Source organism: Synchiropus splendidus, chromosome 8, assembly GCF_027744825.2.
Source record: "Synchiropus splendidus isolate RoL2022-P1 chromosome 8, RoL_Sspl_1.0, whole genome shotgun sequence".
Lineage (NCBI taxonomy): Eukaryota > Metazoa > Chordata > Actinopteri > Syngnathiformes > Callionymidae > Synchiropus > Synchiropus splendidus.
The window spans coordinates 5,136,296-5,160,508 of NC_071341.1; the positions used below are offsets into that span (position 1 = coordinate 5,136,296).

The 24,213-nt window shown below is 40.8% G+C and overlaps 1 protein-coding gene across 6 annotated transcripts in view; it reads left to right on the forward strand.

Moving 5' to 3' along the window:
- The window catches only part of bcas3 (BCAS3 microtubule associated cell migration factor), a 242,654-nt gene that overhangs the window by 56,330 nt on the left and 162,111 nt on the right, over positions 1 to 24,213 (forward strand). For all 6 annotated transcript variants that reach the window (XM_053872609.1, XM_053872611.1, XM_053872610.1 and 3 more), the window contains exons 16-19: positions 10,472 to 10,622; positions 17,835 to 17,959; positions 19,283 to 19,448; positions 19,525 to 19,622. In XM_053872609.1, the coding sequence (XP_053728584.1) occupies positions 10,472 to 10,622; positions 17,835 to 17,959; positions 19,283 to 19,448; positions 19,525 to 19,622 (540 nt within the window). The remainder of the gene's footprint in view (positions 1 to 10,471; positions 10,623 to 17,834; positions 17,960 to 19,282; positions 19,449 to 19,524; positions 19,623 to 24,213) is intronic.

Sequence of the window (24,213 nt, forward strand, 5' to 3'; positions counted from 1 at the left end):
GTCATTTATTGATTTAAGTTTTTATTTATCAAGGTTGCCTGCATTGATTTAACATGTTGAAGATAGCAGGTCTAACAGCTGACCCCACAGCTTTCCATCCCACCTCAAGACAGTTTGAACATCAGTTGTAGGATTCAAACATGTTTCATTCACAATCGCTGTGTCTGACTTCCAGCTGCATACACAAGTTCCAAGTTGAAAATGAGGCAATGTGATTGATGCCTCTTCCTCAGTCTGACCCTTTGCCTCTTATTAGGGATGCACCCGATCCACATTTTTGATCCAATCCTGATACTTGAATTTGGATATCTGCCGATTCCGATATTCCCCCGATCCAATACCAGAGCTCAGTTTGCTGTTTTTTCACCATTATTGGTGGCTGTGCATTAATTAGAGAAGGCAAGCAGAGGTCAATGTTAGACCACAGAGGGAAGTCAGGAAAGCATGAAATGGTGACAACAGTAAAAACCGTATCCTGAAAACAAATTTGCTACTCTGAAGGTTTCACATAGGCATTTGATATTTATTAAATCCAAGACAGACATACGTAGAAATGGAAGGGATACAAGACGCTGCTTCATTTGATCAGCAAAGGGTCATACACTACCTCTTGTAGGATAAATAAATCGATTTTCCGACTGGTAAATGGCGTAGGACAGACATCTGTAGTCCAACATCTCAGATATTTGACTTATTTAAGGACACACACTGTGTTTGCAAATAGTAAACCTCCGACATGATGCTTCACTACGCTGTTCGTTCACATGCTGCAAAGCTTCGCTGAACTGTTTCCTGGTCTCACGCTCATGTTGTATTTTGTCTGTGACCACGGCCACTTTATATATGTGATAGGGAACTTGTGGAAACTGCATGGTCTCACCTATGGGAAGCTACTGTATGTGTGTGTGTCCTTCTCCGCTATGTGCTATTAGATTGCTTTGGACCTGCATGATGTCAATCAAACATCAATGAGGGCTGCTTGAATGAACTAATGAATTGGACTCCATTGGCCCCAAATATCTGACGGCCCATCAGGCATTGCCCAGTATGCCCAGTTACCTGCCCTGTCCTGCTGAAAACACATTTATCTGTTCTAAATGAGCTCCTGCTTAAGCACTGCTGTCTCTTGTTGAACAGTGTTTGTCTCAGTTTGAGTGAACGTTTGTGGGTTTGTCTTCTTTGACAGCCTGTACTTGGCCACTTCAGGGCCTGTTAGTCTTTTTACTTGAGCAATAGAAATACTTGAGTTTGAGATTTACCAATCGATTCTAGTCATGGAAAATGCACCAAAAATATGCCAAATAATTGATAACAATAAGTTTGAAAAACAAACAATTGAAGAGTGGCAATAACATTTTGTTATTAGAGGCTGATGAGGTTTGGACTTTTGTTTCATTTCACCTCCTGCTTCCACTCTGCCTCCTCCACCCCCTTGTCAGTCGCCATGCTGTGGTGAAGGAAAAACACACACTCCTCAGAGGAAACATTACCTCATAACTGCTGTTGTGCTACACGCATGTACATGGCCTCCAAGTGACCCCCATTTTCACTGTGAGCTTGCTGTGAATGACGAAGTTCAGACACACTTGAGTTTTGATGCGTGAGAACAGGTTTATCCACACTTTCCTGGCTTGCAAGCTACTTTAAAAACAATTGTGCTACACTGATCTAGCCGCTCTTTAAAATAGTGATGGAACATGCCTTTTTAATCAGTGGAGTTCTTCTGATTCTAGGAGCCTGTGTGGATGTGTGTGCGCGTGTGTCTCACACACACACTTCAATCTCAGTGTGGGTGTTATGAAGGGACATGAATCCATTTGCTGTTGCTATTGTAGTCCATAGCAATACAGTAGTAGCAGCACTGTCTGTTGGTTTATCTATCGAATATCATGTGAAATCCTTTTCTGCATATGTTGCATCCTGCTGCCACGCTTTCACGTACAGTAATTCCCCTGAATGTCACTTTGCTCTGCTCTGCTGAGAACTGTCCACTTTGTATCAGATCTGTGAAGTGATCAGCTCTGATGTCATTCTAATCCCTCGCACAATAGCAATATCTGGATTAGAGTGTACTGTGGCTTATCTCCACACCGTCCTTCCATGTTCTGGGGCAGATTTATTTCCCCCTTGTTTTTGAATATGGATGTCTTAAATACACACTGTACTTACTGTCCAAATGATACACATAGTCTAGAAGTACTAGCACTTGTCTTTTTTATGGCAGCATATCTTATATTTTCCCTACATGAATTAGGAAACAAAAAAATAAAAAATTCAGACTTCTTAAATAAATGTTTGTAAAAATGTAAAAACAATATAGATATGGATAATTGGAAAATGAATTAAACAAAATTAATACATTAACAAATCTGTTGGTTATTTTCTTTTTTTTTTTTTGTTTTTACGAAAATAACCAGACATTGATTTTTAAAAAGTGTTTGTCAGAGGATGATCAACAAATACAAATACCATCAAATCAGCTCAGTACGAGCAGTATTTTATTTAAATAAATACTGCCGGTTTCCCTGAAGTTCTTTCAGTGGTATGCAGGCACATACAATTTCAATATTTGTGTAAGTGATATTTAAGACTGCTTATATAGTAAAACTTAAAAGCGACTGAATTTCATGAACATTCATTTCATTGACAGAAAAGAAGAGGGCGGGCAGGGGTTGAACTAAATGGAGTTCATTTTACGCGTCTCTAATTTCAGTTCCGGTGTTGGCCTCTGTGTGGCGCTCCGTGGTCAGACTTTCAAGGCAGTGAGCGTGCGGCGGAGGTGTGCACCCTGTGACTTCTCGCGTGCACCGAGCCTCATAGAGAGTTTTGCTTGGATACAAATCTTGACTAGTAAGAAAGGGATGCCTCACTTCCTCCCAGTTCCGATTTGACTTTGTTTGAGCAGCACCTCTTTGCTTTTTATTACTGTATTGACACCATTCAGAACTTTGCTGCCCTCTTCGGTTCTTCTGAATCCACCAGATCTCCACAAGGTTCTCATTTTTTGACAGAAATGTCAAAGGGAGGTGGACTTCTATTTTTTATGACTGTTTACTTAATTTAGTTTGCAGGTAAAGATGATCCATTCAGATTTCAAAAACACACTGTTTTTAAACTCAAATATGTGGGAATTTAAAGAGTAAAAGGTTTAAATGGGCAATTTTTTATGTTCTATGTGTGGGTTTTGTTTTTTTTTTTTCAATTTCACTTTTCTTCAAAACTATGCTTAAAGTGGAGCTCATTCTTTATCATTTGTTTAGTCTCTTGTTGATTACAAGCAAAACCACACATTTTCATGACATACAATGATTTAGAATTGTTGTTCTTATTATTATTCACCATTAACACATGACTTTGTCCGTATGGATATAGATCTTGCTGATGCTTATGGGTGTGTTTCTCTGGTTTGCTCAGAGAAGAGGATTACGCCTGTGCGTTCTTGCTCACTCTATTTGATTTACCCATTAAATGTAGGCTTGCATTAGCAGTGTTTGCTTGCCCCATCCTACCACCAAAACAAATGCTGCTTGTTTCCTCGGTGTTTACCCTGAAAATAAGGCTCTCCTCTAGTTTTAGAGCTTTCAACTGCAGCATAGTGCAGTATACGCACATGCACTGTAGCTCTGCCAGGTCTCGCTGTCATTTTTACATGTACCTCAATAGCTCAATCTGCACAACCACTAAACCCTCTTATCACCGGATGGCTGCTGCGGCAGTCGTCATTATTCTTAACTGAAACATTTGTAGGATGACCGAAAGAAACAAAGAACGTTCCGCTGTCATGCAGCCACACGTGTGGCTTTCAACACTCTCAGTGTTAGGAAAATGCATGAGCTCCAACTGCTGGAGGTTGATCAACCCACCCTTTTTCAAAGAAATGATGTTTTGGTTTTCAATCACATAATCATGGCCATATTTAAGACCAAATGTTTTTTTTTTAATTAAAATTTCGGACATCATATGAAAGGAAAGCAGTTTATTTATTTATTTTGTTGAAATGCAATTTCTTATTACTATCATCTTATATTTTAACATAAGTAGTGACAAATATATTTTGCCTATGGTGGTACTTTTCAGTAGACTATGAATGACTTCATCTCCCATCGAGACAACAAACAGAATCAGAGTCAGACAAACTTTATTAATCCAGAGGGAAATTATGTTCGCAACAAGTACAACACATAATATAAAAATGCAAAATAAACACCAAAGTATTGTTTTAAAAGACAGTCTAGGAGAGTAAGGGGAGCTGGAAAAATACAATGTGCAAAAATAAAGCATCTTTCAAAACGATTAAGTGCAAAAAGAAAGCCAAAAATCAGTGCAAAAATAGGACACGCCAATGGAGTTGCTGGGCAACGGAAATGACGAGAGTCACGAAAACATGAAAAGCACGACCAAACCTCCACCCGCGTCTTAGGAGAGGCCACATGACATGCAAGTAAAGTCCAGAAAAATAGAGGGAAAAGCTGTTGTTTCCATAGTTCTGGGGCTGCATGGACTATCATGTAATAAAATAGATTTTAGATTTTTATAGATTCTATTATAGAATTGTCTTGAGACTAACATTGTTGTATTTTGTAAAAAATAAAATAAGTAAAAACAAAATTGATATATTTGTTTAATTTATCAATGCATCATTATTATTTGAAGGTGGTTTATCAAATTATCAGAAAAAAGGATAACATTAGATGCATAAAGTAGTCTGTGGAAATGAAAGTGCCCTTGGGTTAAGCTTTGTCATTTTGTATTTTGCTACAACTAAAAAATAATACATTCAACTATAGTAGTGTAATTAATGCTTGGTTAATGTTTTGTTTTACCATCTATATGTATCCATGATATATTCAACACATTATAAAATAGATATATAAATATCAGCTAATTGTCAAATGCATTTTTTTTCTTTTCCAAAAAATAAATAAAAAATGAAATAAAATAAAATCAACAATACAATAATAAATAAACAATTTTGGTCTTGTTTTCTAAATATCTAGTCTATTGTAATGGCTGAGAGAGTAGAAGATGAGTCTTTTTTTTTTTTTTTTTTTTTTCAACTTGAATGTCAATTTCATGTCAGGGGAAAGTATCTCGCTTCCTGACTTTTCTACTTTTTTCGTTGTGTCTGGTGTTGTGTCTAAGTGTTTTTGGCACCACATTTATTTATCGTCAGGCGCTGTCAAACCTCTGCCAGACTGATGTGGATCAATGTGGGTGTTACCAGCCAGCCACACAATTGTGATGTCCATCCATCACTGCTGGAGCTGGTTTTATGTTCGTGTCTGTGTGAATGTGTGCGTGTTATCCTAATGGCTTATTTCTTGTTTTTATTATTTTTATTTGCTTTTACTGATGAAGCTGTCATGACAATGAAAAATTTGTTTTATATATCAGTGGACCAGGAACACCTTTACTTACAAAGGTTCTGTGTTGTCTGGAGAGCAAACTGGTCAGTTAAATTAAATTATATAAAAATGATTAAATGTGATTAAAATTAATAGTACCACCACTAATACACACACACACACACACACACACACACACAGATACATATATATGTGCACATGCATATATACACATATATATGTGCCATGTAAGCCAGATCACTCGTCCGTACAGTTTCTTGCTTCTGTGCACTTCAGTTGCCCCCTCTTCATATCCCAAAATCCATTTTTACACTGTGGCGCATACTTTTTTGAGTTATGTTTGGGTCTCACTTCTTGACCTAAATAATACACTAATACTCATACTCACTCACTAAAAGTTGTTAGAGTGTGTGTGTGTGTGTGTGTGTGTGTGTGTGTGTGTGTGTGTGTGTGTGTGTGTGTGTGTGTGTGTGTGTGTGTGTGTGTGTGTGTGTGTGTGTGTGTGTGTGTGTCTGTGTGTGTGTGTGTGTGTGTGTCTGTGTGTGTGTGTGTGTGTGTCTGTGTGTGTGTGTGTCATCTGATCCAGTGAAGTTGTCTGACCCCCTCCCTGCACATCTCTTTTTTCCCCGCTTGCTCTGCTCCAAAGATGAATTCTCTTGTAAATGCAAACATGCTGTGAACCTAGAGTCTGCATGTCTGTCTGCGATGAGTGTGTGTTTGTGCGTGTTACTGTATACTGTTAACTGTGTTTGTGCCTGTTGACTTAGCTCAGTATTTTTGCATGTGGACTCCCGTTTTGTGTGCGTGGACATGATCGCACTTGTTTGTCCTGCGAAATGCGTTTGTCAGTATGCTTCAGTACGAGTCTGCTGGCTAATGTGTGCATGCGTGTGTCTTCAGCTATTGTCTTAAATTCAGGAGGGAAAAAAGTGAGTTGATAGAATGCTCTGACATCTCTGTACAGTTTACCTGAAAAGCAGGATGTAGAGGGGAGCAGCCTCGTGGGTGAGCCATGCATGTTTGTTTCTTTGCAGCATCTGTGTTTTATAAAGGGTCTTTTAATTTGTTTTTACTCCATCCAGTAGGGTATCCTTCCTCCTCCCATTATTTCCACCGTCTATTTGAGCCCTCTGTCTCTCCCATGCCCCACCTCTCTCTCTCTCTCTCTGTCTCTCTCTCCACAATTTTAGAGTGAGTTATTTTTTTCTTTTTTCCCCCTTTTATTTTGTTTGTGATGATCAAATGACATCAGTGTGGCAGAGCATACATCCTAGTTCAATGCAAATTTCACTTCTCTTTTCCTGGTTGTAAGTCTGAAATTATAACTGTAAACCTTTTCAGTATGTTGCCCTGGTTTTCTGTGGCTGATCTGTTGCTACTGCCAGTTTTTCACTGTTTTGTTGTAGTAGAACAATTCAAATAAGACCTGTGCGTGTGTGTGTGTGGATAGTCTAGGAGCTTGTACTTTCCTGCTCTGCTCCTCACAGAAAGCTGCCTGCTTGTATTGGATGCAAATATTTGATATTAAATGCGAGGAGAGAAACATGCGATAGCGTGACACGGGCCATCTGAGCCCAGAGTCGGCGCCAAGGAACATGAGAGTGGCTCCATGCAAATGCTGTTGGGGCACGGATTGATGGATGGATGGATCAAGAGTGAGAATAGGACTGGGGATCCAGGTGATTTTTTTTTTTTTTTCTCGCCTGTTTTTGGCAGCACAAGGGTGTTTCTAAGAATGATGTTGACGTAGCTGGATTTGCATTGATAGATCTTCTTTCATGTCTCTTGCTGGTAACTCCCCCCTCATTAATCAAATCATGACCTCTGTCTGGCTCTATCTGTCCAGCTTCTTGTCAGGCTGTGGAACCAATGTGCTCGATAGGGGTTGGACTCTCTTTCCCAGGGTGAAAGCTGATGACCTGGTGTGGGCTTGCGCATCGGCCATGTCTGCCTTATAGTCACAGACAACGCGGCATGATACCATCACTCTCTTTTGCATGCACAAGCGTTGCACCTCCAAAACATCCAGTGTATGGAAACATTGAGGATATACACATCAAACATTTAATTATTACATACATTTAATAATTTAGATTGATGCATGATTTGGAAACATTCCTGTCCTAGAATGGCATGGATGCATGCATGAACATTTGAAGCAGATTCCTACGGTCCTCGGTGAGATATCGAGTAAACTATTATTCTAACTAAAGTTCACCAGCTAAACTCATGTCACTCAACCATTGACTTCCAGGAGTCTTCAAAAGATTCTGGACTCTGGCCAAAACTGTGAACAGTCGAGAGAGTAACTAGAGAAAATTGATGGATGGAAGGGATGCTTTGTGTTTCCCCTCCTCAATTCCACAGGCAGGCTCAGCTATCAGCAGGGCTTTGAGTGCTGTGGGCCAGTGAAAAAAAAAAAATGTTTTGAGTCACCTCGATTGTTGCAGGCCTGTCATTCTTTTGCAACATTGTTTGTCTCTCCTCAACAATAGCAGAGACGCATTTTGAGATGAGAGCTGCAAGGACAGTTAAAAGGCCCAATTTGCTCTCGAGGCCCAGAGATGTTAGAAAGTTACAACAGATCGATATTTATTTCATGCAGAAGCTATAGTACTTATTGTAATAAGTTGGACCTATGAGTTATTGTCACAGCAAATGGGCCCGTCTGAGCTCCACTGCCTATGGAAAAACAGCAAAGTAAACAATAACAAATCCAACCAACCAAGGTAATTTGCTCTCTTTGTTTTCTGATGCCGTTCTCTGACAAATCAGAGTCTGATAATCCTGTTTTAGTAGATCAGATTTAATCTTGAAAATGCAGCACTTGACCATGATATGAATTTAAGTTCAGGAAATCACTGACAGAAGAGAACATAGTGACTTTGTCACCAATAGCAGAAGTTAATAATTATTTTTTTGTATAATCGCTTTGTCAGCATGGGAAATTACTTAATGTGGCCTGGATGAAAGTGAGATCTTGGATAATGTGTGTGTGATTTGTGCGACCCGTTTCACAACAACTCCTCTGTACTTGACCCATCCTGTCTTAAATCCACTGAAACGTTTATGGGGGTATGTTAGTTAATAGTTTATTTCATTAGCCCCACCTCCTGTTCTCCACCGGCCTCTAAGATGAGGAAACACTCTGGCTGCTGATTTTATGTGTTTCTTTTTTCTCCTCCGCTCCACATCATCTCGACACAAAAGGTGGTGCTCGGGTTCTCGGGGTCCAGCACTTCTGAAATATGAAGGAGCTTTCAGACCTGCAGACCTGTGTTAGTTCAAATCACTGCACAAGTGGGGCCAAATGAAGGACAGGTTTGTTGGCCCCCCTTCTGCTGAAGGTCACATTGCATTGTTGGCTCTATAAGAGAGACCTTTCGAGAACCACAAAGCAGAGGTTTGGCAGGACTAATGAAACTCAGAGCTACTCGTTAATGATCTAAAAGACTGGGGCAAAACACTCAGCCTTCCCTTTCCGCTAGTATTCAGCTGCCTCTTGATCGCTCCTTCCAAATAATGACAAGGCACTCTGTCCGTCCACCTTTCTTCTAACCTTTGATGTCTCTTTGTCCCACTGTCCCCCTTCCCGCTTTTCATTGCTTTATGTTTCGCAGCTGTCACTCATCTATTAAGGCAACAAATGGAACCAGGCAAACAGTGAGGAGGGGGTGGTGGGGGTTATTGTGGTGTAGCCACAGTTTTGCTCTTTATTTCTGTTGAAAGCTCTTGAAGTTGGAATTTTCTTTGGGCTGCCTATTCAGTCAGCAGGATACACTTTTTTCTCCTTCTCGGCCAGCTATTGTCACTGGATTAAAAACAAATATTGGTTTAGGAATCCGCATCCTCATCCCCATGGAAGCTTTCCATTGCAGATTTCAGTCGCAACCGTTTCCATGTACATGCTGTCCAAATGACCAGCCACTTCCAGACGGGGCATTATTATTATTATTATTAGTAGTAGTAGTAGTAGTAGTATTACTAGTATTATTAGTATTATATTAGTATTATTTATTTGTTTATTATTTGGTTAATTCCAATGGAATTGTCAGTTAAAGATTACGATTTCACACTATGGAATAGCATTTTGCATTCACAGGTATGGAAGGAGCCAAACAGAAGTGAAACATAGAGAAGAGCTGCTGATCCAAGACAGCCATCTGACATGACTTGATTATGTTTGGCTGGAGCTGCTTGGATAAGTGAGATGATTTCCTCCAGATCATCTAGCTACAATTGTGTGAGCGTAATCACCGTGTGGTTCACGGTGATGGGTCTTGATGAACAGACCTGCTGGCCCTGGGAGCGAGGCTGCAATCTTTGTTGCTCAGTATGTTGAACTTCATTCCGTGAGATGAGTGTGTGTTTTGGGGAATCATAGTCACTATGGTCATGCATGCACACCTTGTATTCCCTCCCAGAAATGTGGAGGGCTAAACCTGGTCGACTCGTCCGCCCACCTGCTGTTAATTTGATGTGAAGTACAGAAGATGCAGTACCATCAAGAATTAGCATCATTTAAGATCTCTGAGCTGCAAAATTGAATCAGTGAACATTGAAAATGAATCACGCATCAGAGATTGTACCAGTGGTCTCAATGTTTTTTTCATCTGATGTTTACTCTAACAAGGAACTGAAAACCTCCTTTTTTGTTCACTTTTCTTTTGTGTGACTTATATGTCGACAAGCGCATAGTCAAGTAAATAATCCTCGACATACTACTGGGCATCATAGAACAAATCTAATTATTGACCCTATTGCAATTTAAATGGCCTTTAAAGCTATGTAAGGATGTCAGGGTGGATGGTAGCACAAAGCTTTAGACAACTCTGGGTTTGGGACCCGAGTTGTTTCCTTTCTGTCCCTGTGCGTGACAGGGTTTCCATATTGCACCTATGTTCAAAAACATATTTTTGATAAGCATATGTGTATATGGTTGTCTATTTATACATATGGGCATTGCAATGGACTACTTCTCACCCCATGTAGCCGGAGAAAGGCTTCAGAGAAAGAAACTTATCTAAATGATTTGTGGCATATTCAAGAAATATACTGCACTGGCTGTATATTTTAATATGTTTTTCTCCTATGTTTTTTTCCAGCCAAGCTCAGCAATCAGGATTCCTACAACAACTTTGGCAACAACACCATGGGAAACCCCCGTCTGTCTCCTCTGCCCAGTCTGACAATAGTATTGCCACTGGCTCAAATCAAGCAGCCCATGACGCTGGGAACCATCACCAAACGTACTGGGTAAGTTCCACAGAGCACTAATCCGTGTTGTCTGTATTTCATTTTTGCCTTATTGCCAATCAAGAGAAATACTTACAGTATGTTTCATGAGAACCCTTCATTCCGATTATATTTCTCACTTTAAGAGATTTGGCTCTACAGCATACATCACAGCACCATACTGAGACAACAAATTCAGTGTGTTTTAGTGTGTCGATACTTAAGATCGTTGTTCGGTTTTAGGGCTTGTATCAAAACTCTCCATTTGCCCTGAGATACACTTGAATTCCTTTGGTACACAGCCCTTCATTGAAATCATGTAGTTTTAAGACATTGGTATCTACTCAGCCATTTCCATACTGAACAGGTGGCTCCACAAATAAGTGGAGTGGATTTTAATATTTAAATCCAAATGTCATTTTCATGCTCAGTTTGAAAGGGAAATGCTTGAACGATTCACAGATGCGCAGGCTCGGATTTATCGTGATATTTGATAAGTTAACTTTGAGACGGAACACCAAGTTGATCCTGAAAACAACATCATGACTTTTGTCACATCAATTAATGATTTGCACTGTTCATTTGCTTTGTAAAGCAGATCCAGCAGCACAAGGGTCTTGCATTCTCAGGGCTCATGTCACACTTAACAGCCAAAGTGCTCTGCACTTCATTTTCTCCGAGTGCTCCACAGGTACATGTTGGTGTTAAGGCAGCAGGGTTTAGATATATAAATATATATATATATATATATATATATATATATATATATATATATATATATATATATATATACACAACCCGTCGTAAGTCAGATTGGATGTAAGTTGAATGCCATTCATAATAGCCGACACCTTGGTTATAGGTACTACTGTAGTGGTAGATCGCTGTGTGAGAGTGTCATGCTGGGATACTGTGCTGCTGTAAGTGTGGTACGCGATGCTGGGCTGCTATGTGCTGCGGTCCAGACATTGAATAAAAAAAAAAAAGCATCTGCTGGCCGTGGTCGTAAGTACGGGTGCAGCAGCTTGGATGTTACTTGTATTAACGTTCTTGCCATACTGTGGGATAACAATGATCATGCTTTGAGTAAAAGGCAAAAATAATAATAATAATAATAATAATAATAATAATAATAATAATAATAATAATAATAATAATATGGAATTCATAACTTGATATTTATTTAAACGGAGTGCAGCAGAAAATCACAGCATGGGCTGCAGCTCCACGCTGTACGAAATCAAAGAATGTTCGAGTGTGGATGACTGTAGTTTATGATCATGGTTTTAATTGTACTTCTGACACAGGAGACTCTCATCAGTTGAGACTGCAGACATGCAAGACTGCAGACATGGCCATCTGAGTAGCTGATTTATGACCAGCTCCATCTCTGCTGCGAGAGAAACACAGACCCAGACAAGGCAGCATCAGGAGATTTTAAGATTATGATTGTCGAACGTGTAATTTAAGAAAATGTTTAACAATGACGTCCGTTGAGAGATACAGAGTCGATGATGACTTTATTTCATGATCCGCAGATCTAAGTTGGATAGTGCATTGACACGTGATCGAAGTTCATTGGTTCAACATTTCACATGATTATATTACTATATGCTATATAACTTGTGTTGCGCATTTTCTAACATTCAAATCGATCGCTCAACGAAGCGCTTCCCTCAACACGCATGCAGCTGCTGCAGACATCCATCCATTCATTCATTCAAGGCCGTGACAAGTAGTGATCCAGTTGTATGGTGAGCCCAAATGTATGTGGGTTAACTGACCTCTGATTGCTGAGCGATCTCATCCTCCATTACTGGTCTCATTAAATGCATCAAGTATGCTATGATGCATCCTTAATCCTGAGCTGGTTTGACCATGAAGGTGAAGGTGCCTGGTAGCTTCTCTGGTGGAGAAGTGCTTTGTATAAAGTTTGTATGTGAATCCCTCACTTGACCTTTTGGGCTTCTTAAACACCCCTATCCACCCATGGTTTGTAGCCCCCAAAGGTTAATGCATCAGGACGTACAGCTGTGCAGCCTGATCCTCCATCGCTGCTGCAATACCAAACACATACACACACATTTGTAAAGGTAGCAGGTTTATCCCCCAGAGTTTGGGGTGATATCATATGTTTTCACGCTATTCCTTCAGTGTTGTACCAAAGCACCATCTGTCGGTCTCTGTGTTCTTTTTTTTTCCCTTTTGTGTCTGTGCGCGTACATGCGTGTATGCATATGTGTGTGCATGCATGCGTGATATTGTGTGTGGATGTGTGTGCGTACGTGGGTGTGTGTCTGTGCATGCATGTGTGTGAAAAAGACAAAGAGAGAGTGCAACGTCCAGCAGCTGTATTTACACCTGTATGAGCAGATCCCTGTTGGCAGGGCGGCTGTGGAACACACCAGCTGCTTAACCTACATTCACCACCAGCCTCCGTTTGTGTGAATCGTGCCATCACACACACAAGCATGCCTGTAATCACCTCATCTCATCCAGAATTTGGGTGTTTACCCCAGGTCTGAGCAGGGAGGTATGTGGCTGTGTGATAACATCCTGGCCAGGCCACATCACGGAGCAGTGAATCGCAGCCAAGCCACTGCTCGTCCTCTAAATCTCTCTGGAGTCCTGAAGAGGCAGAGGAGTGTCAACTCTGACCTATCTCCTTGTTTTCTGTCAGCAAACTTTGCAGGAATCAAAGCCGGATGAAATAACCCCAAAGTATGTAAAATCAGTAAAAGGTAAATCCAAAGGGGCTGTCTTGATGGACAAAACTGACCAGACGTAATCTTTGACAAACATTATGAGAAATGACGGCCAGCTCCCGGGACAGTTGACTTGTTCCTGTTGCGGCCAAGGTTCAATGAGGACAGCTTTAACATGTCAAAATGCCTGTCAGTGTCAAATTGGGGATTTAGCTAGCAGACAAGCATTTGTGCACTTATCCCATCTACACACTGGGTGACTTTAACACAGACAAATGGGAATCCGAATGCAAAGACTTGTCGCACACAAACACAACACCAGCACAGAATAAATTCCACTGATGACATTTCGGGGCAGATGCAGGGAGAGTGTAGGGGATGCAATGAGAGACTACGGAGAGAGGATGAATAAGACCCTGTGACCTAACACAGATGTGGCCTCAGATTACTGTAATACGTATGTAAGAGGGAAAGCCATTGTCTTACAGAGCGAGGCTTGGAAAGGGGCTTTAAGGATGCCTATGTCACATGGAAAAAAAAAAACAAAAAACTTTTGCACAAATAGCCTCGCTTTTTCTGAGGTCAACGACTCAGTTAGAACTGCAATAAAGGCCATTGGGCTAAGTGATGAATGTGTGAATGATTGTTCACCATGACCAGGGTCATCACCTTTACCGATTGATGTGTGTTCGCTCTCTTCTTCTCCCTGCTCCCTGTTTGTTCAAGTCATTCTTGTGGCCAATCTGGCACTCGCTCAAAACACAAGTTCAAACTCATTTTCATTCTAGGAGACTTACCTCAATATATCTGATTATGTCCCATATATAAATAGCCGGAAATGCAAACAAGTAACGTGATATGGGATGCTGGGTGGGACAACTTGCGGTGGCATGAGCAACTTGATAAAGTCAGAAGTTGGTTAGAAGGTTAGATGGTTACCTTAGTGCATGCTGCCTTTGACATCTCCCCCACTTGTTTTATATAATTTCACCAGTGTTGGGCTTAGTATTCTATAACTCTCTGAAAGCCAACAGCTTTTAAAGAGCCAATCCAGCATCTTGAAAAATCAGAATGATTTTAGTTCTTGTAAACATCTGTTGTGTTGTTTTGCACCTTTTCCCAAGTTTGCTCCCGATTCTCTCTCGCATACCAGAGTTCCAATCAATAAACTGGTGTCACATTGTTAATGTTTTAGCAACTCACAAAGAGAGTTCACCCCAGTGGCCCATCACCCACCGCTGGTGACCATCCATTTACACAGCTGGGGGTGCACTGGGGGCCTCTAGAGGTTCAGTTGGCGCAGCAGGTCCCCTGTGACGTTCTAATGAGTGGGGTTCAGTGTTTTTTTTTGTTTTGTTTTTTTTTTCCCCTTTCCTCTCACCATAGCACTGACCACAAAGATAATTTGTCAACTTGTGTTCCACAAGTATGATGTCCATGGGCCAATTGTAGCTCCCCATCTCCTGGTGGAGCATTTCTGCACGCAGCCATGTACCGAGACTAATTGAAGACAACATGCTGTCATTGGGAGAGCTCAGGCGGATGCAGGGAAAACGATAGAGGGAATAAGTGCTTTCCTTGGCCAGTGATTGTGTTTTCCCTATCTAGGAGGGTTACTGGGCCAGAGTACATTCTCATTGGACCTTTATTGTTGGAAGAAAATGCCTTATTTATTGTGAGCTGTTTATGGAGCTGTGTCTGGACATGCAGAGTAAACACAGGAACACTCCCTCTTATAAACACCCGAAACAATTGGAAACTGTAGTTTGAACCACACCATGAGACCCACACGATATCAGTGTTGCTGTAACCTGAGAGACTCAACATCATTATTGAACGTATTTTGTGTGTATTACAATTCAGTTGAATAGAAAACAGGACTTATTTAAAGATTTTTGTCATTTTTTTATTCAAGAATATTATATCAAATTACTTAAAAGCCTTTGTTCAACAAACTCCTGTGTTTTTTTTTTTTTGTTTTTTTTTTTATCCATCTGTCCCTTCAAAAAATGGAGTGACATGACAAATGTCTACAAGGCGAGAAAAGAATGTTAGGACCCGCTGCGTCTGCCAAATATATGAAGTCACACTTTGCTTAGCAGCTTGAACTGATGAATCAAGGAGCCGTCCAGCAGGTTTTCTAATCCATCTCAGCGCAGACATTCTGTTTCCTGCAGAATGTGTGTTGTACACTGAAGCAGACACATCAAAAAGCATGTAATGTGCCGTGTGTTTGCTGAAGTGTGTTACTTCAATAATGTTTTTTCCGTCTATCTCTGTACCTCCCCCCTCCTCTAACTGTCATGCCGACTGCCCTTCCTCATGAAGACCTTACATCTTTGGGGCGGGATGTTTTGCCATTAAAACTCCATGGTGAGTTTTCTTCTCCCGGCAGCATGCAATTGTGTCGTCCCCCACCCCACCCCACCCCTCTGTCTCATGCTTGCTGAACAAAGTGTGTCTCTTAATGCCAATGCGTACAGGATTATTCCTATTTGCTCACTAATTCTGTCCTTTTTTTCACTTCTGATGTGACAATCTGCTTGTCAACGGTGTCCTGTGAAATTAGATGCTCACTGGCAGACTAATTATAGCATCGCCGATCATGACAATATTGAGCAAGTGACTAAAGTGAACGTTCCCTTTCTGTTCTCTGACCTCCCCAATCCACTCCGTTCACAAATGAATCTCATGTGGAGCCTTCCCTAGGTCTCCTGTTTCCTCTTTTTTTCTGGCCAGTCACTCATAGTTTTTAATTGAATCTCCACTCTGTCTGCATTCATCCTAGCCTTTCAAAACGTATGCCTTTCAAAGATGCATGTCATTAGCATTAGACTGCCTCACAGTAACTACCTTCTGCTCCAATTTGACATAGTTAAAGCCATATATATTTTTTTTCTGTCAGGACCAAATCTGTGAGCCGTAGTGGCCCATTTCCGCCGAGAAGAAGCAGCTCAACCATTTGTGTAGTGGGCTAGCACTAATCCAGAAGACCCCGTTTTTATGTGTTTGCTTTTGAACTTTATTGTCTTTGGCAGTATAAACTTGTTTTATCACACCATCATATCCATTTTTCAAAGATGTAGGATGGTTAATTAATTATTATGAATATTGGATGTGCAGTATTTTTTTAAATAGTTATAAACATATGTTTCGCGTCAATAAAATGGAAGTATATGCAACAGGTCATGAAAATATATTGCATTTTTTTTTGTCCTTTGTGCAACACAAATATTGCTTCTCAGTGGTCGTAATAGAAAGTGTGATACCGAAGGATTTGCTCTCCCTATTCACATTACTTTCCATTGTTACTCTATAAATGCTAAATCCCTCTGATCTTAAATGAAGAAGAGAAAGAATAATCTTGCTGACTGGCGGGACCCTGAAGACTAAATGGATAAGCAGCTGGACTTCCACCCCTCCACCCCTTCAGAGGACGCCTCACGTTAGCTTTGGATGCAGTAATGCAAGGGGACTTTGATGGTTGATGTCGCAGATTGAATTATGCCCTTGAGGAAAAGCTATTAGCTATGTCAGAAGTCTTCATTTGGTAAATTAAAAGTGGAAATGACATGTCAGTCGTCTATTTAAGGAATTAAAGTTTTAAACAAAACGCATTCCTCTCCCTGTTCCAAGGGAAGTGGGCCTTGGTTGAACATGACTCGAGTGCCTTTTCCTTTCTCTACCATGGGCCATTGTTGGCAGGTGCTGGCTCCTGGAGTCCAGGTGGCCAAACCTTTGTGGCCAAATTTGTGTGCTTGCATATGTGCGTCCACAGACTGGTGGCATGTGTGAGATGGTGTTCAAATAAAAGGCTACTCTCAGCATATCCTTAGAAGAAAAACTCTTGAGTTATTCACTTAATGTATTCTGACATTTACATGATTTTGAAGTCCTGTTTCACTCTTTGGTTCAGCATGGATGGCATATATAGAGTTTTGGGTGTCTTCTATTATATATATATATATTAGAATTGCTATTTAGTGCAAGGTCATACGATTCTGTGGTCAAGTCTGGGTTAAGTGACCCTCTGGGAGAATGTGACACGATGTGGCTCAGAGCCGTCCTCTTTCCTGAGCTGCCATGAACACTACATAATGTCCAGGTTGGTTGCAAGTTTGGACATAAATCCTAGATATAGCTACTTTTCTCTGATCAGTTCCATATGCTACGGTTTTGCTGCAGCTGTTTCTTTGTCCATATCCTCTCGAATACAACTGACGTGCTGGATAATACAGTAATTCTATCCTTAATAACTCCTTTTGTGTGACAGAATCAACCAACAGTGATCATGTCGCTTATGCTGACCAATTTAAAGCTACATAGGAGATACGATCAAAACACATAGTTCACTAGTTTTTTGATAATCACATTCACTGACATGTTTTGCATTTGCAGTCATCTACCAAAATTTGGGGGTAGAATAGTTATTGAGTGACATAATTAATTACCGGTTATCAAATATATTTTTTCCAACTTAACAAATACAATTGAAAGCTACATATTTTTCTCTTCTTTTGTTTTTTAGCAAAACGAAGCCCCCTCCTCAGATTTCCCCAAGTAAGTCAAGCGGAGGAGAGTTCTGTGTTGCGGCCATCTTTGCAGTGTCTCGCTCCTGGTTCATCACAAACCCCAACTTGAAAAGAGACAAAGGTGAGTGTGAAAACAGGCACATTATTGACTTCCACACATCTCTAGCAATTAAACAAAATGCTAGCAATTTCTGTAATTTCCGATGGTGGTGAAAAATAATCCATGATCGATTAGTCGTGATTATGTTATGGACAAGTATGGGTCTATTATTGCATGTAATGAAATCTATATATTTGTAATGCTGTGTCTGCATAGACCTAAGTGAGTGACCGGGTGTATGTATACACTCTCATAGCTGGACTGTGACACATCAGCAACATTGCATTTAAAACTCTGCTCATAGCTGCAATAGGAGCAATTTGAGAGCTCACTTTGCCATTGCCATTCAGAAGACACAATGCAGTTAAACTGCATCATAGTTCTCTCCACAAGGTGAGAAGACTATCATAGGGCTCGGAGGTGCAGCCCAAGTACAAGTGCTGCTGGAGCAAGAGAGGTTACTTTACAAATGCTGACAATTAAATTCTTCAGTAAAGATCATCACAATATTACAGACGTTTCAAGTTACTTTGTAGTCAAAGAACTGGATTCTATCTCAAAAACAAGATGTTGAGTTTTTTTTCAAACATAACAACAGTGATCAACTTATAAAGCATTATGAAAAGTGTTAAAGTATAGAGCAAACCACTACCACTGCGCTGCTGCCAGAAGATCTCAGTGGTGGACTTTTTAAAGCCTCCCAAAACTCAAGGCTATTGGGCAACAAGTGGACAGTGAGACTAACACTGACATTCACATCTATGATTATTAATTTAGTTATAATCAACCTCAGTATGTGTTTAGACTGCAGTAATGAACTTTAATGTAATGGATTGTTTTCCCAAATTCAGTAGTATGTGCCTCTGCCTGTCTAGTCATTTTTGGTAGCGATTATATTTAGCTGGTAGTTTTGAATGAAGGAATTTTTTTTTAGGATTGAGGCTGCAGTCTGGCATCTCTGACGATGCTATCAAGGGGTTTCCAAATGTTTAGTTTGGTCACGTTTTTAACTAACAATTTATTGACTGTTAATTTTGTAAATATTTCAATAGTACCATAATTGCTGATCGACTAATCCGGTTTTCCATTTATGAGCACATTTCCTCCAACAAGCTACTGTACTTGTGGGTTTTATTCCCAGGCAACTAGTTCTCTGCTAAAACATGTCCTTTCTCAAAACTGAGATTGTTTTTGCGCCTCAATTCTTCTGTTCTATGTTGTATATATTACACATGGTGTCTGGAATTTTGTGTTTATTTATTTGTTGTGCGGTGACTGAGTGACTCTACTATTTACCATGGATCCATTCAAACCTTTATAACCACATTTTCTCTGACCTTGTAGATCAGTCCAGACACACAGTGGTGGACTCCCTCTACATCCTAAGCTGTTATGGTAACTTGGTAGAGCATGTTCTGGAGCCTCGACCCCTGAGCACAGCTCAAAAAATCAGTGATGACACACCATTGGAGCTCAGCACCTCTCCACGGGCCTGCTGGATGCTGGCTAGGTAATATTGAATCATCATACTCACTGCTGTCATCCAGAAAAAAAAAAAATGGGCATTGTTTTTTTTTTTATCATAGAACTCCTCAGTGGAATGAGCTGCAGCCACCCTTCAATTCCAATCACCCCTTGATCCAGGCCTCGGACCTGGTGCAGTACTGTCAGTGTCTCCAAGCAGGTAGGCGTAACTCATCAACATCTCGTGAGGGATAACCAGCTCCTACTGTTGTTTGGTTTGTGCATATACAGTGGAAGAAAAAAGGTTTTGGATGCCCCATTGTACTCAGTGCTCATGGCAGAACTACTAGAGTAAATATTAATTTGATGATGTGATGGCTTATTTATTTTTGGTTCTGTAATTTGTTGACTTTGATACTGACAGTGTTGAAACTATCATGTATTTAGTTTTGTTGTTTTGTTTTGTTGTTTTATTTTTTTTTTCCACAAATATTTCATGATATCATTTAAGATTGTGTCAGGCTGTCTGAATTTTCTTTTTTTTTCCCAACACTGTATAGTCATCATTGTCGACTTTAAAATGTGGCTTTAAGGATCATTGTGGATAAAGTCAGACCTGGACATTATAATAGTGACTCCATGGCATTCTGACGTGGATAGTTATTTTTGACTGGTGTTTCCCAAAAGACTTTCAGCAATGCAAGTACAATTGTAATTTGTGCATCTCACTGATAACCATCAATACATTTTTGAGTTAGATACACATTTATGAAAGATCCCCATGGAGAAGTTAATTTGTTGAGATTTCATCACACAATGAAACATTTAAATAGTGGCACCAAACTACCCCCAATTTCATTGTGAAATCATCATGATCAGCTCAACATGAAGGAAAAAATCCATTTTAAAGTTTATTTTCCAACGCTCAATGTAACAAATGCATTAGTGTCATCTTCATGTGCGGCCACTCGTACATTTAAATATTAAAGCTTTGTCTGATTTGGGACTCGTAGCCGACCCAGGATGAATGTCAGCCTCACATACCTACCTACAATTCTGCATGTGTATATTCGGCTTGACAAGCACATGTATGTAGTGTATGCATCATTTGTCACAGGGTTAAGCCTTATTCCCTGATGATTTTGTTCAAAGCTGCTCTGTGGCCTCTTATTAGTGCCACATGCAGCGACTGTTCCAGTCAAGGCAGCAACAAGATCTGTCTGTTGTCTCTCCCACATCCCGCTCGGTTCTAAACAAAGTGTGGTCTTTCCCTTCCGTGTTTTTGTCAGCCCTGTGCTGTTAGTGCCAAACTAAGATTCCATACTGTGGCCAATTAGCCTACACCCTTAAGTATCTCTGATTTAATAACTACAGAGCACTGAGTAATTTAGGTTTCATCTAAAAGGCCAATTCAGAACTGTAGAGTGCACATGGATGGCCACACGCCGAATCTATCCACCCCCTGGAACAGTCTCTTTAATTATAAACACAGAAAATCTGTAATTAGCTGGAGCAGGTGCTGCAGGGCAAGTCGTAGCTGTGTTTACCCTGATCTTTTTACTTGTCTTCAATGACTTCTGCAGTGCTCCAGGTCTAACTGGTAGGATATTTTCTCAAATTAGTGCTAATGGTCTCTCAAGTGTCAGAACAATGAGGACGCGTTGGAGTGACGGGCACAGGCGTCAGCTTCCTCTGTGATTCTCTCTGCCAGAGTTGGCAGTGGAACTGGCTGCATAATGAGAGATTCATTGCATTAACATTTACATCCAATTAGCGATAACCAGATAATACACCCATGACTCTTTATCCTCCGATCCAACCAAGTGTGAAGCAAGACAAGGTCAAAACACAATAATCATAATTGTTGAGCTCTCAAATCAACTTTCTCCACTCCACCCCTGCGGCTGCTGTCCCGTGCACCACCCTTGCTCACTGAGTTGCCCTCAGAGTGCCACCTTCCATGTCTGCGCCTCTCTGCCTAAGTGCAAGCTCCCAACATGCAGTTTCTCAGCATGCGTCTTCTTGCCAGCCCACTCCTCCATTAGGACCCGCAGGGCTTGGCAGTTCAACAGAAAAATGATCCAGGAGAAAGAGTCGATTTGACCTTAGGATGAATTACAGCACAGCCATATGCCCAGTGTCCAGCCCCCATGTGCTGTGCATAAAGATTAGCCCACTGCAAAGCAAACTGAAACTGAAGTGACACAGTTTCACATGCAAAACATTCCACATGGTGCCTTGTTGATTTGCAGTTCACTGTTACAAGAGTGATCAGATAAAGTGGAGACCAGACTTCAGGTGAACAATGGTGAGATTCAAAATGAAAATTGTGAACGCTTAAAATTTAAGTTCAGCAAAGCGAAGCAACTTCCTATTCAATGTGTGTGTGCAGTATGTATGTGTTGGACAGATTTTAAGTGTTTAGTTTAGCGATTTAAGAGATTACTATGTGAACATTTATTTTGATGTTGCGTCAGTTGGTACCCAAAATGCAGCGGCATACTCGTCTGTTTGTGTGTCAGGTTGTGATCCTGACACACAACACACAACATCTTTATAGTAATTTAACAACCATCCTTTTTGTTTTAACAACAGCCAGGGAGGGTGTTGTGCTCTGCTGCGTGGGGAATCTCATGACCACATAAGTATCCATAATCAATATGGTCCCTCATCTCGATGTTAATACATGTGGTCATGCTGTTGTATTTCAATCACAAAGCACATTTTAAAGCCACATGCAAAAGATTTGTCATGTCCTCTTGTCTCCACCCTGTTGTGATGCTGCACTCTTCTTTTTCTGCAGCAGGCTTCCAGATCACATGAAAATAGGTCACTAGTACATGCAACCTTTATCCAGTCAAGGCTACCTTAATGTGTGTGTTCTCTTGCACTGCTTTTACTCACGTATTTAACATGTGCTTACAGGTATGTATCTAAAAGGAAATGAACATATCCAAGTGACCTAGGTTAAATGAATTTATAATGCAGTGATGAGTTGTAACTCAATATTTAAGCTTTCCTACCAACCAAACTGTGTCCGTCTGAGTTTGGGCCGATGCAAGGAGTTGGCAGCTCTTGACTGACAGGCCATGCTCTCCGATCTCATGGCTCTATATTGGGTGACCCAGTCTGATTAAATATGCAAAGAATGGAATAGTGAAGGCCAGGGTCAGGCCAGACCGGAGCCTCGAGGAGAGGATGATAAAAGGTAGTGGTGGCGCCACTTCATGGTCGCTATCTCCACCTGTCCATCTTTGGCAGCTGCTGGCAGAGCTCAGGTCGACAGAGAGCCACTGAGTTGTGAGATAAGGGAATAGAGACCTGGTTCATTGTGTCCCGCTCAGAGCCACTAAGCACTGTGCTGTTTCAGAAATACTGAGGGAGGCAGAAGTGTTGGGGGAATCCTGAGCATCTTTACTGTATGTGTTTTTCTTACAGGTTGATAATGACTACCAGTGTTACTGTAATATTGGTTTCAAAATCCATCCATCACTGGACTAAACAAATAAGTCTCATCTGTGTTCTGCAGTGGAGCCACCCTTAAAGCATGCCAACTGTCAAGGAGGATTTATATATAATGTGAGGTTGGTGTCTACCTAGGTCTTACAACGATGTCTGTGGATTGCTGACAGAATGTCACTATGGAGTCATGGTGACAGGACTACAAGAGGGGAACAGGTCACTCCAATATGTTAATCAGATTTAACTTCCTCTTCTGTGCAAATCATGGTAATTATATGTGCTATGAAATCAAGGCACTCTCCTGAAAGTTTCTGAAAGCAGGAACTTGTACAGTGTAATTTTGTGGGCAATGGTGCATACTGTTCATGAGGACACTTCTACTGCTGTCCTTGCTTTAAAGACTAGAGAGCCTATCTGATGTTATATAGCTTGATGCTTATGCTTAACATGAAACCCCAATAAGTCCAACTATGGGTGTTTAGCTAAAAAAAAAAAGAAACATCAATGGTCTCAAATCCCTTCTCTGTGAGACTGACTGGTGAGTAGACTCAGTTTGTTGAGAATATTGAAATGTTGTCTTGAACAGGTGTTGTGTTTTTGATGATTGTTGATGACCTGACAACGTGGGGATTAAAACCATAACAACCAAATGAGTATCATTGCTCCTGTATTGAAATTAATTGGTGACACCTGTTTTACATTTTTCAAGCTGTCCCTCTCCCTTGCCATAAAGATGCTGAAAAGCAAACAAGCCAGTATTTTCCGCTAGGATTTTGTGTCTTTTAGGTCACATTATTTTTCCAGGAACAGCGGTTGTTTTTTTGTCTATGTTCCTTCCTTGCTACCTGTCATATAATGTTATAATAAAAACTGTGGAGACTGACTGACTGACTGACTGGCTGGCTCGGCATCTCTTTCAGGAATTTGAGGCCCATGACAAACCAGCCACAGTTGCTTTGTCAATAGATCTAATTGCTTTGAGAGAGGGGCCGCGTTATAGGCTTGTGAGCATCAGGCGTTGGTAAAGAGAAACCATGGCGCCATGACTGGGTCACTAATCAAAGGGAGGCAGAGAATGGAATGGGGGTAAGTGTAGCATTGGCTCAGTGAAGGAACTGCCAGTCAAATTCCGCATGAAGGATATCATGACTTAAGTTATCACAAGCTGTCAGGTTGCCAGCACCTATCTGCCAAAGATGAGAATGCGAAGAAGAAGAGAAAGTGAAAAGCGGGAGCGGAGGTATCCTAAGTCAGATGTCAGGTCTTCGAAAAGGCACAAGAAAGTAATAAAGCTGAACATAGCTGACGGCTGAGACAAGATGGCTGTCTTCTGTTCAACGAGCAGCCAG